The sequence below is a fragment of the Lycium ferocissimum genome, chromosome 2 (genome assembly GCF_029784015.1).
Source record: "Lycium ferocissimum isolate CSIRO_LF1 chromosome 2, AGI_CSIRO_Lferr_CH_V1, whole genome shotgun sequence".
Classification (NCBI taxonomy): domain Eukaryota; kingdom Viridiplantae; phylum Streptophyta; class Magnoliopsida; order Solanales; family Solanaceae; genus Lycium; species Lycium ferocissimum.
The window spans coordinates 39,517,025-39,530,195 of NC_081343.1; the positions used below are offsets into that span (position 1 = coordinate 39,517,025).

General features: G+C 38.1%; 1 protein-coding gene across 1 annotated transcript in view; it reads right to left on the reverse strand.

The window, feature by feature from the left end:
• The window catches only part of LOC132047580 (uncharacterized), an 18,787-nt gene extending 5,616 nt beyond the window's left edge, over positions 1 to 13,171 (reverse strand). Inside the window, exons 1-8 of the mRNA XM_059438606.1 lie at positions 12,063 to 13,171; positions 10,738 to 11,470; positions 9,418 to 9,913; positions 8,821 to 8,972; positions 5,407 to 8,718; positions 5,060 to 5,272; positions 1,905 to 2,108; positions 1,520 to 1,747 (exon numbers count right to left, since the gene is read on the reverse strand). Coding sequence (XP_059294589.1) covers positions 1,520 to 1,747; positions 1,905 to 2,108; positions 5,060 to 5,272; positions 5,407 to 8,718; positions 8,821 to 8,972; positions 9,418 to 9,913; positions 10,738 to 11,470; positions 12,063 to 13,144 — 6,420 coding nt within the window. The 5' untranslated portion in view covers positions 13,145 to 13,171. The remainder of the gene's footprint in view (positions 1 to 1,519; positions 1,748 to 1,904; positions 2,109 to 5,059; positions 5,273 to 5,406; positions 8,719 to 8,820; positions 8,973 to 9,417; positions 9,914 to 10,737; positions 11,471 to 12,062) is intronic.

Sequence of the window (13,171 nt, forward strand, 5' to 3'; positions counted from 1 at the left end):
TATTGAGAACCACCGCAACCCCCCCCCCCCGCCCCCCCACACACACACACAACACGTACACAAAGGTTAATAGTTGTACTTACAGGATTATCTAAAAAACAAAGGATAAAATACTTTCATATTAGAATTTTACTCATGAGGATAACTTAATTTAGGCTCCTCAAAGATAATTCTGAGGCAACAACTGCTTCATTTTGAAACTGGTATTGAGTTTGTTTTTTATGCATGCAAGGAGAAGCAAATATTTTACACACCTCAACCTCAAGTAATAGAAAGAGAAGAGAAAAGGAAGAAATTTAGTTGTAAACAGTAATCCCCACCAGAGGAAATAAAGCAGTACAACATTCTGGTGCAATTAAACTTCTAATTCTGAGTGACTCCAGCTAATAACAAACTAAACCAATAAATATTATAGCAGTTTGTTTGTTGCTTTGATGAATGGATCTCGCAATGAATATGGAGGTGATGGTAGCAGCAATTATGGAACTGAGGTTATCAACACATATGCATAACTAAAATGCTATTCGTAGAATCCAATCTTCCGATAGAGGTGAATTTGAAAGAAAAAAGAAGTGCTGGGGTCGATGGTGACAGTTCACTGGTCCCTTGATTTGTTTGTGTCCCTGACTACATGCAAGCTTATAAGAGTTCACTCTTAAGGAGTAATTAAATAAGCTCAAAATACAGCAAAAAATGACTCAAAAGTGGTGCTGGGCGATGTGCAAGTCAGTGAGAATGATCTGGAATACAGTGCCATCTTGTGTATGTTTGGTAATATGGAAGGAAAGAAATGTAAGATGCTTCGAAGACAAAATAGAGGCTGTACAGAAATTAAAGTATACTTGCTTATGGCTTTTGGTGTTTTGGTGTGATCTACAGGATGTGAAAGATGAATTTAGTATGCTTGCTTAATAGACTCACTTTGATATGCTTTACTTGAGCCAAGGTCTATCGGAAACAGCCTCACTACGTTCACAAGGTAGGGTAAGGCTGCATACACAGCACCCTCCCCAGACCCCACTTGTGGGGTTACACTGGATATGTTGTTGTTGTTGTTTCTTAATAGACTCACTACAGGAGTAGGATCTTACGTAGGCAAAGCCTTTTCTTTTTGTTCTGTCCAGAAAGTTTTCTGTCTTTGTAATTCCCTGGCACTTAGTGCCAGATTTCTGATATTAATATACTTGCTAACCATTTTAAAAAAATAATAGTTTTTAGCTTCTAAACTGAAAATAACTATGCATTCAGTTTTAGTTAAAAAATAGATAGTCATCACCATGTAGAAGCATAAAGGTTAAAAACCACCAGAAAACTCTGCAAAGTAATCAAGGACAAAATAAAGGAGAACAAAAGACATCAAAAACCAAAAGAAAACATGTGACATTGTTTACCTGAATGATCAACTTCTTCAGTTTAAAGAAATCACCAAAATACCAAAGACATTAACCATCAAAATGTAACCACGAAAACATGGAAAAGTAAGCAAGACACAAAGACTCCAAAAGGAGGAGAAAAAGACCATAAAACATAGGACTTCCGTTACCTGAACAATCAACTCCTTCGATTCATTATCAGAAATAGGAGAAACATAGAAACTGAAAAGGGTCTCAAAAATGGCATTTCTGATGTATATTTGAGCATCGTCATCCATATTCAATCCTGAGTACAATAGACGTAGCATCCACAACCTCTCTGTTTTGAAATTAGTTGAGATACTCCAGAAAAAAGTCTGGAACAATGGTATACCCTGTTAAAAATCAGAGGAAAGAGAGGGGAAAAGTGCTGTCAGACGAAGTGAGATTTTTTTTGAGAATGTCAGACTAAGTGAGATAATGATCACATATGACTGAACAGTTATCTTTAGGACAAATGGAACTTATAAATCTTCGATATTAAAGATATACCTTCATATTTGCACTTGGAGAGCGCATCAGGTGTTTACTTATTGCTGAATAATGGTCATGTGAAGGATCCAAAAGTACATAAGAAGCCTCTGCAACAAATATGGCAGTTATGGATGAAATCTTCTGCCAAGGCTCTTCAATACCATTTTGCAAGTACGACATTAGGAGACGGAGTCGCATCACATCCTTCCTCTTCTGACATTTCTACAGGCAACAATAAAACTTTATAAAATCATGACACGATACTTGTAATAAAGAGTCATCAAAGCAGCTCTGGAGAGATATCAACACCTTTTCCTGGCATATAAACAACCAAGATGACTGATTATTATGGTTGACAGATGATCAATAGAGATTACCCTATTTCTCCTATAGGTAGGGATGTTTTATCAGACAACATCTGATGATACTATTTTGTCACAGATCTCTGTCTGTGTATATATTTGCAGGCATGGCCACATTATTTGACCTACAAAACTTTCAGTTCATAATACAGGCCTGTCTTTATTGCCCGACACAGTTGTTAAGATGAGAGTCGAAATTTTATTGTTACAATGGTACTTTTTGATGAAAAGATGTTGGTAAACTGCTTTCCTTTTAGGGAAGTGGACACTATTTAGAAGGAAATTCTGAGATGCAGGGAACGCCCAAAAGGTGACACGGCTTAAAATGAGCGGACATGGCTTTAATTCACACTTCTTTTTTACTTTCTATGGTTTTGTGTGAACACAAATCCAACACATTTCTCCGGTCAAATGTCCACCAGTGGCACCACCATCACTTCCATAGTCACCGAACCAACGCACCACCGTCGTTGCGTCGCTAAAAGCATGTTCATTGTACCCGCAAGTGTGGCTCAGTTGGTTAAGCATGGGGCTTTCATAATGGAGGTCTCAGGTTCGAAACCCCCTGCCTACAACAGCAGGGGATTTGCCTTCTGGGTTGAGCTCGTCACACGGGGCTTGCCTAGTGCGGGTTACCTCTCATGTGTGGTTTGCGAGCTATTGCATAGGAACTGGGTTTACCTTGTGCGCACCCAAAGGATAGCGGCTACGGGTTCCCATGTCATCAAAAAAAAAAAATGTTCATTGTGCCCCCCAAGAAATTGTGCAATCTTTGAGTAATGAAACCACACCTGCACATTGCCACTCACCAATTCTATTCATCAACAACTCCCCCGCCAATTTCCCTTCTGCCTAAGCCCTCTGCTTTCATCTTGTTATTACAGGAGAAATGTCCCAGCTTCGATCTGACCCAAAACCAAGACAACAACACCCTTGACCATGTAAATACAAACACAGACCTCTGTTTTCATCCTTCGGCTCTTCACACCCATTTTCTCCATTAACACCACTCTTCAACCACCTCCTACACCACTGAAACTCCACCATCCCAAAACCAACACAAATTTCATCACCCAAGACTACCATGTAAACATCCATCACTGGCCATGGCTGAAACCTAAGAATTTCCTTTACAAATGTATCTACACCAAAGGCAACACACTTCAAAGAATGACTGCAGTGATTCTATCACTCTCCATCTTCTTCTACGCAAAACCAACTACAAATACACTCCACACCTCCATTAAGAGAGCTTCAGCCATAAACCGATTTCCCATCGAGAGCTCAGTAGAGAAGATTCTCATAATTATGTTGGATGAAGAGGGGAAGAAGTGGGGTAGGGGGGAGGAGTCCTCTACTGTCTTTACTTCTGTCTTTTACTTAATACATGTTTCAAGTTTTTGGTCCAAATTACATGTGTCACTTATTGATGATTGGTTTGATTGAAAGGTCAAACACATGTCTTTCTGTCTTTCATGCATTTGGTTTATGGACATGGCTATTCACGAGACATTTCTACCGAGCTGAGGTGTTCATCTAGTTACTTGTGAAATTGGAGTGCCTAACTAATATTCCATGCCAAGTTTGAGTGGCCATTCTCTAGCCTATACATCTCGTATGCAGGTTTTCCCCATCACAGCAATAATTTATTAACTTTGTCAAAAATTTAAAGAGAACGCTATTGATTACAGCTATAGAACCTACACTGCTAGAGGAGCACTCGAACAAATTGGATAAAAGATACTTTGTTTGACTCCTGAATGAAGACTGTGTTAAATAAATAGACACAGAGAAGTATTGAACACTTACAACTACAAATTGGAGGTCTATGAATCACTCGACCTACTCCTTGGGCTTGGTCAATCTTACCATTTCTTAATTACTCCCTCTATCCCAGGTGGATGTCATTTTTGCTTCCAAGTAGGCAAAGAATGTTTTGCTAAGATAGTTTAATATACCCTTTACTCTGCTTTGATATGAAGTATTGCAACTTATGGTATTTTCTGTTACTTTCTGAATATAAGAATTTTTGAAAATGAAAGAATTGATTTTTATCCAATTTAGCTCAAAAAATAAGAAGAAATTTCATAGGGGTACAAATTTAAGAGAGTAGTAAACAAAGAGGGGTATAAATTTAAGTTGCCATAGTTGGCATAAGTGGATTAGACAGTACAACAACAACAACATACCCAGTGGAATCCCACAATGTGGGGTCTGGGGAGGGTAGAGTGTACGCAGACCTTACCCCCACCTTGAAAGGTAGGGAGGCTGTTTCCGAAAGACCCTCGGCTCAAGAGAGAACAAGACAAAAAGGTCAGATAAGGACAAGCATATCAAAACAATATGAAAACGAGAAATAACAAAAGCGAGAAAGTCATGATAAAACGGTCATGAAGTGGATTAGACAGTAGTGTAGACATATTAGAGTCCTGAAGAGACTCAGATTCACCACAAAGAAAGGTAACTAAGTTAATCAATTTACATGCTTCTTTTCTAAATGTGGAAAAGAGAGATGAGAATCCATGGTAAACAAACACTTTTAATCTAGACAGAAAAACTATATATTGTTTAAGGCCATTAGCCACACAAACTAAAGCATCATTGTGACAAATTTGACTTTGAAGTCTTGAGTTCTTCAACTTGCAATAATTCTTATAACGACTTCTGAAGTTTCAAACCATCCATTGGGGTCTCCTTCCCCAAGACCTTTGCAGATACACACAGCCCAGTCTTTCATTAGGAAAAACTTATCATTACTACCCACAAATTATTCAGATAAATAAAGACAAAAGTTATGACAACGATAGATACCTCCAGCGCACTCTTGAATCTTCCAAGAACCTCGTAACCTAGTTTCCTCGTGTCATCATCAGGTGAAGATATACTAACAACAGTAATGGCAAGCAAGCCTAAGCTAGCAAACTCCAAGGGCTCAATAAAACCCATAAAAAGACAGTGAACTGAGAAGTGCAAAATAAAAATGGGATCATACACGCGGAGTTTCTCAACATCTGCATAATGTACCTGCAGAAAATTCCATACTTTTGATTTAGACAGAACTGGGAGAAACTACAGAAATATCTCTTATTCCTTGCCCTGCCAAAATTGAAAGAAAAATCAAAGATCATGGAAAAATGAATTCTCAGTAATAGGAGTACCTCATATCTTAAGTCAGGATAATACTTTTTAGGTTCTTTGAGAGACCCTGGAGCAACTGTTCTATCATATGGGAAATAAAGCACAGTAGTTGCACAAACTTTGGGGTCAACGGGAATGTTTTCTCTGAAGTGGATTCTTCGGTAGTCATCAACTGCTTCAGCTTCACTCAAATTACTAGAGATAGTCTGCCTCAGTTCATTTTCTTTTCTGACTTTCAGCAGCGCACTACCCCATAGGTAATCCAATTTAGCCATACTTCCTTTGCTCAAGTCATTAGTCGAATTGATTTCATCCATTAAGCTGCAGATCTCCAAGTCAATCGCACTCATACTAGCACCATAAGAAGACAATAGCAAGAAGATCAGCTCCCCCAAATTTATTCCAATGTCTTTTACATTATTAATATCACATTGTTGAGCCCTGATTTGGAAAAGCAACCTAAGCAACTTCACAAGTTCCAACTGGCGAGCACGTTCCTCAGATAGTTTACAATTATCTTTTAAGCCGAAGGCATCTTCATCAGTAAATGGAACGTACGATCTCATGATGCTAGGCAAAGGAGTAAATATCATCCCAAAGTGAGAATGACCAGCAGAGATGTGAGAAGGACGGATGGCAGCTGCAAATTGAGAATGTGCAAGCAATAGTTGAATAATTGAAATACAAGAGAACTTCCCCTCAGATACTGATGAGATAATAACTCGGAGCATCCCCAGTGTCATAGGATCGTAAAACCTATGCAGAAGAGATGACTTAACAAGTTGCTCTACAAATGGAAGAGAATCCAAATTCAGAAGACAATCATGCATCTCCGTTGTTATTTCCATTACATTTCTTAGAATATATACTTCCAAATATCTAAACAAGGAACAGCTTCCAACTTCCATTTGCCTGAAGTCGACAACGTTCAAAGAGCATCTCTTGACAATAAGCTGCCAGGATTGAACCAACAGATTCAAAAGCCGGATTTTTGCCAAGTCTAAAATGGAGCAATCTTCTGAAGCAATCACTTCTGCGTTTTTCTTCAGCAGAGACGGAAACTTCCTCTTCTCAGGGAACAAAAGTGTTCTGCACAAACGTATTTTTGCAACAGTCCTGTTGACAACATTCAAGGACTCCTCAACTGAATAAGCACCATCTTGAGAGAGATCAAACTCCAGCAGATCACTACAATCACTTGAGCAAACAGAATTGAATATGCTCAAGCGCTTTTTCACTTTCACCAAATCGCCTCTTAATTCAAAGAAAAATTGAACTGCAAGAACAGTATTCGCGAGAAGACTACCTGAGACAAGATCCAGAAAAGCTTCCATTGACAGGTTTTCAACATATTCTACCTTAAATATCTCGCTGGAAACGTAATTTTTCCAGATAGAGAAACCTTGCTTGAGTACTCCCCAATAAAAAGAAACTATATGCTCATGAAGCATGCAAAGATGGCCCCCAAATTTTGCTGGAATTGAATTTAAGTACAGGTTAACAGTGGGAAGAAGCATCAGCACGTCTTCATCAGAAAAATCACAAATTGGCGGTACTGTACAAGGCTTGACTGCCACATATTTATTCATCATGTCTGAAAATAACTTCCCAAATACTGACAGATGCAGGGGGCTTATATCAGCAACAAGAAACAAGATTTCAGCCTTTGTTTTGGTTATTTTAAGCATGCAATGAGGAAGGATATTGACATGAATGTTAGCCACAGCTCTACATGCATCCTTAAGAAAAGGATGGCTTTGCTTCTGCATAGCTTTATATACTTTCACAACTTTTACAGCTTTGAGCAGACAGGCATCAGCAACATCAAGTTCAAATCGAGTGGCAATATCATATACTTGCAAAAGGATTTTCTCATAGAGGATGACATCATATTGTTCCTGTTGAATTCCCCAGAACAAGTAAAGAGGCATTTTTTCATGTGGGTGCCACATGTATGCCGCCAGTTGACCAAATGCAGAACCAGCAATGTGTAATCCAACACAGAGAGCTGAAGTCAGCCAAACAGAACGATCCTCAAGGTCAATTACAGAAAGCATCCAATGGACCAATTCAAGAACCTCAAAGGGAGATATGAAATGAATCAAACTATGTAGAGCATATAATATAGGAACTAGAGGTATTGAGTTCTTGGACTTCAAGCATTCGTTCATCTTGAGCTTAAATGTCCGAATTAGTTTCTTTACCACATTTTTGAATGAACTCACAACCTGTTTATTGGCATGATAAACTTCAGATGAGGAGCTTTGGCCATCGCAAAAAGACATCCAGAACTCAGAAGTCGCTTTTACCAAATTAAGCACATGATGATCCATCTTGCAAACTTTCAGTTTAGCTGATTCAACAAACTGATATACACTATCCTCAATTATTCCACATCCAAAATCACTATTAACAGGGGATGGGTACTCCAGAACTGCTGCCACAGCAGGGTGATCAAGGATAGTCACAATCAACTCTTTAACAAAGTAAGTTGTGGAAGGACTATAGGCGTCTAAACCACCAGAATTAGATTTTTCAGCCAACAACTTTTTCAGCGTGCGGCTTAGAAGAAGGAAGCAAACTTCGGAGAGCTTTTCAAGTCCCTCGAACTGCTCATTTCTATAGGATAACTGAGCTTGATTCAACCAAAAGAGTAAATAGCGGAAACAAGAAAGAAGATGATCAGATGTCTTCTCTGAAAGCTTTGCCAGAAGCAAGTTTTGCAATCCTGATTGATCAGACAAATCCAGTCCATCAATATCCAGAACAGCTGGAAAGAGAACATAAAAAGGTGCACGCTCCAAAAATACGGAAAATGCATGAGACTCGTAGTCCATTGTTCTCCCACCACTTGACCTAGCTAAGGCCCTTTCCAGACCCATGAAGAAGATTTCTGCCCATCTCTTAGAAGCATCATTCAGAAGACTAGGTTCTGAAAAAAATAGTTGCATCAACAGTGACAGAGGGACCCCAAGCAATTTATTCGAGACAGATACTATTAAAGAGAAATTCTGTATTATCTCAGTTGGTGTTGTGCATGCAATTGAAAAGCAAAACCCAATTGTCAATCCAACCAGACTACCATCAGGCTCACTCTTAAGCAATCTTTGGACTTCACCAACAGTACGGGTAAAAGAACTGTCAGTATACACAACTTCCTTGATCTTGGAAGATATTCTGTAAGTTCCCTGCAAAATTTTGCGTGACAAATGTAGCAATCTCTTGAATGGCCTCCACTCGCAGGGACATTGAGAATCATCTAGGTCATAGGGAGCATCAAGTGTCTCAGACAACTTCAGATCAATTATTGAAGATAAAGGCAATGGATCCACCTAACAAAGTTCAAGAAAGACATTAACTGTCAAGCGGGGAAAGCACAATAAGTGCTACCAATTCTAATGGAAAAACTACTTAAATGACAGGACAGATATTACCTGAGTCTCCAGGAGATACTTTAAGGTATTGGACACGTATGATGAAACCATTGACTTCTCGGAAGGAGAAAATGCACCAGATTCAGCAGTTACGAATGTTAGGCACTTATCCAAGATGCAGATCGTGAAAGGGCTAAAATCAGGCAATATATCTGCAATAAGTGTCAATAACTGTCAGGATATTGCAAATAATCCCTTTCAGCTACTGCTAAGTTCTTCTGTTCAAGTTTGCAGTATTTTGGCAAAGAGATTTACAAGCCATTGGGTTAACTACTTCAGTTATCATCACAAATAAGATAGACCAAGTAAATGTTGGAAAGTTAACTATCCTTTTGAAGCACAGTCATGATGCACTGTGAATCCAATAGAAACTGAAGTATTATATCAGAAACAGCAAAACTAGAAGTGTTTGAACCAGTGAACAAGTAGGAAAACAGTCCAGGCCCAGAAAAAAAAAATTAAAGGAAGAACAAAAAATAATAGGAAATATGCAATAGTGCCAACTGAACGGAAAAAATATTCACTATATAAAGATAAAGTAAACCCATCTTAAACTATGTTACAAAGACCAAGAACAATGTATGGAACTTCAATTACCTTTGGCGCCTGGTATGCCACTCAAAGAAGACCTTAAAAGATCCAAATAATAGAATAACTTATTGCCAGACTCAATCACGGCATCACGTAGGAAAAGAAGAACAGGAGACGACAATTTTCTGTAGATATCACACCCTACTGCTCCTCCAAGCATGTTGTCTCTGCTATACCCAGGAATAAAGAAGAACCATAAAGAAATTTCCTTTGGGTTTTTGTCAAATGCACCAGTACTATAAACTGATGTCTTTGCTAGAATGTATGCTTGATCTTTAATGTCTTTGTTGGGTGAAAACATTAACAACTCCAGAAATGGAAGCAAATGCTTGTACATTTGTGAGTTAACTCTTGTTGCAATTTCGCATTTAGAGGACCAACCAACATGTTCTTGGAGCAGAGATAGCAGGGTTTGTTGCAACATAGTTGGTAATACCAGCGGGTTGTTCGGTAGAATTTTGAAGAAATCAAACAATCCTTCCAACATATTAGGTATTGTTTTCTGCAAGAAAGAGAAATAATATCCAAAAATTGAGTATTAAATATCAGGATTTCTCCATTTCGTTTCCCTATTTCAAATAGGAACTATTGACTTTGCCTGACCAAATTTACCCTCGTAAATCAGATTACTACATATATATCTTAAACAGCAGAGAACTCCAGCTTCAGGGCACATACAAGAAGAAGAAAAGAAAATTCAACGAAAGAATTTCAAATATAAATAGGCTTAATAACATGAACATCTGAAGTTCTACCTAGGAACGTGAGGTAAAGCTAAAAGTTTATGAGACTAACATCCTTAAATTCAAACCACATGCTCCAAAATCACTGATTGATCCACCGAGAAAATGAAATATTTTAAATGGGAATAAATAGATCAAGGAACCAGTGAATCTACAGTCATGCAATACAAAAGTGAATTATCTGTGCCCATACTTTCTTTAAAAGAAGCATTTCTTAGGGGAGTAAATAATATATGGAATCAAATATAGTAAAGCAATCAACCTTGTTAACACAATGTCAGCCACTTAAACATTTCACAAAACATGTGCTTTTGAGATCCCGTGAACATTGTTGAACAAGTTACAGAGCTGTGCAAAAAGCAGTAGAGCTAACTTCATCATTCACGGCATGGAGTAGCTTATATGGGCACTAATTTGATATGATACAGCTATAGTTAATAAAGAGTCAAACCAAAGGGATACTGCAGATAAGCAAACATGTTTTTATAAAATAAAATAAAATAAAAACAGTTTTTAGATGCAAGATGTTAAATTTCCTCAACGCAACAAAATACTTCTAAGTACTCAAGAGCTTGGAACTCACATAATATATTGTTAAAGCATTAAGCAACTTGGCATAGAATAGCACTTCTGTGTCTTCTATAGTAGAGTCTGGCAAGGGAGAAGAATGCAAACCCCAGAGTTCCGTTATAAGCTTTACAAAATAATCTTCATCTTTAGAATCATCAGTGTCATCTCCATTTATGACTGCTTCACCATCCAGGGCCAGAGCTCTATCAGGGGAGTAACTAATCCCCCCTACAAGAATATCTGTATCCTCATTCGCAACATCAATTTTCCGCTTCTTCCTACTGCTCATTTTATCTCCTATTTCAGAATCTGCGGGTCTTTTTGAGCGTTGCTCAAGACCTCTGTAAAATTCGTTCAGTGAAGAGAGTAACGAGAACAGAACTTGAGGATCGGGGAGCAAAATCCGAACTGCATCCCAGATATCTTGCTTGAGGGATTCCCATTTGTGGTTCATTTGACCTTGGGAAGACGAGGCACTGTTTAAAGCACTAATTAGTAACTCTAGCAATTTCAGAACCTCCAACACAAGCTTCAAAGTTCCATGTTTCACTAGAGGATCCGAATGAAGTAAACCTTTATTAATCACCAGTCGAGAGAAGGATCGCGGTCCAAGGCACTTCATGATATTTTGCAGCTCTGGGCTGTTAAGAGTTGGCGGCTCTTGGGTTTGAGAATCAAGAAATTCAAAGGCAAGTCCATCACCAACAGAGGAGAGCACATTTGCTGCCAAAGAAACTGAAGCAAACCTGCAAGTAATTGAGTCACAATGGACAAACAACAATAACACCAATACTAACAGCTTGTTTGGATCGTTGTTACCTATTGTAGCGTATTTTGTCGTTAGTTTAATTACAATGTTTTTTTTTATTTTTACTTAAATTTTGTTGTATCGTATTGTTAAATTCATACAATGTTTGTTTTGATTGTTACTAAAATTTTGTTGTATTGTATTGTTAGATCCATCGTTATGTAACGACGAAAAGTCCCATTTTATGTAACGGCCGATTTGGTGTGATCGCGTCGTTAGCTTACTTTTTTTCTCATTTTGTCTTTGCTTATTATCTAATAATCCTATTTTATTCTTTAACCTACCTTTTTATAATAGCTCTACCCCGTACCTACTTTTCTGGTACGTTTATTCTTCAAATGGTTGATGTGTGGCATTATGTAATGACGGGAAACAATATAATCTATCCTAACATTGTATCCATCAAAACAATACAGTACAATAATACAACACAACACAACATAATTTGATACATTATGAAACCATGTGACAACCATCCAAACAAGGTGTAATATTCAAAAAATAAACTCAAATAAGCAATATTATCTAACCAGTTACGCGATGAAGGGTCTTCAAGACTATAAGGAAACTCATCCAAATAAGCTGAACCAAACGACAGCTTCCCTTTAACAATTGCCAAAAGCAAGTTTCTATGATTCTCAATCTCTCCAGCCTTTAACTTCTTCATAAGTCCCAATAATCTTTTCGGGTTTCCTCTCAATGGACTAGGTACCCTCTTCAAATCCGGCATCAACCCATTAACAGGATCAACACATACCATATATAACACTTCATGAGCTAACTCTGCAGCCAATCCACCACCCTCTTTACCCGAAATACTAGCGAGCTGCTCCAACGTTACACTCCCAAAAAGCACACTTCTAAGCCCAGTTGGCACCAATGAATCCATTACAAGAACCCTATCAATCAAAGTAGACAACACATAAACAACAGTATCCTCATCATCATTTCCCAAACCTCGAAGCACACCCGAATACATATCCTTTTGTTGCAACACACCTCTCAACAACCTAGCATTCCCAACTTCCAAAAACGATACAGCAAACCCCACAAAAGCCTTCCTAGTCGAATAATGCTTCTTTTTCCCTTCAATTTTCTTAGCTTTCCACTCAGCTAATCTCCCAAATATCGCGATTTTAAAATCAAAACTTTTCGCCACTTCCCAGGCCATCCATGAACTACGCCTAACTATACTAGCCAACAAAAAAAGCACAGCATTTTGTCGCTTTCCCTCTTTACTATTCAATTCTTTATACAAATCATTCATTCTCTTTTCAACAATCGATTTCGCAAACTTATCTAATGCACTGACAATTACAGCAAGTTTAGGGTCTTTATTATCAGCTCTGTAATGGTTGAAAAATTGAGAAATCAAATTGAGGATTAAGTAAAGTCCAGTTTTGGATTTTCGGAGTTCCCAAGCTTGTTCCAGTTCGATAAACTTGGATGAATTGTGAATATATAAGGAGAGATATTCGGGTCCGGTTTCGGATTTGAGAAGTTTGATGAATTCTTTTGAAGCATTGGAATAGAGTTGGAAATCTGTTGAAGTTAAGTTACGAAGAAGTTCTTTGAGTTTAGCTTCGCGAGAGAGTTTATTCTCAAACTCCATTGTTGTACAGGAGAGAAAACAGAGGAG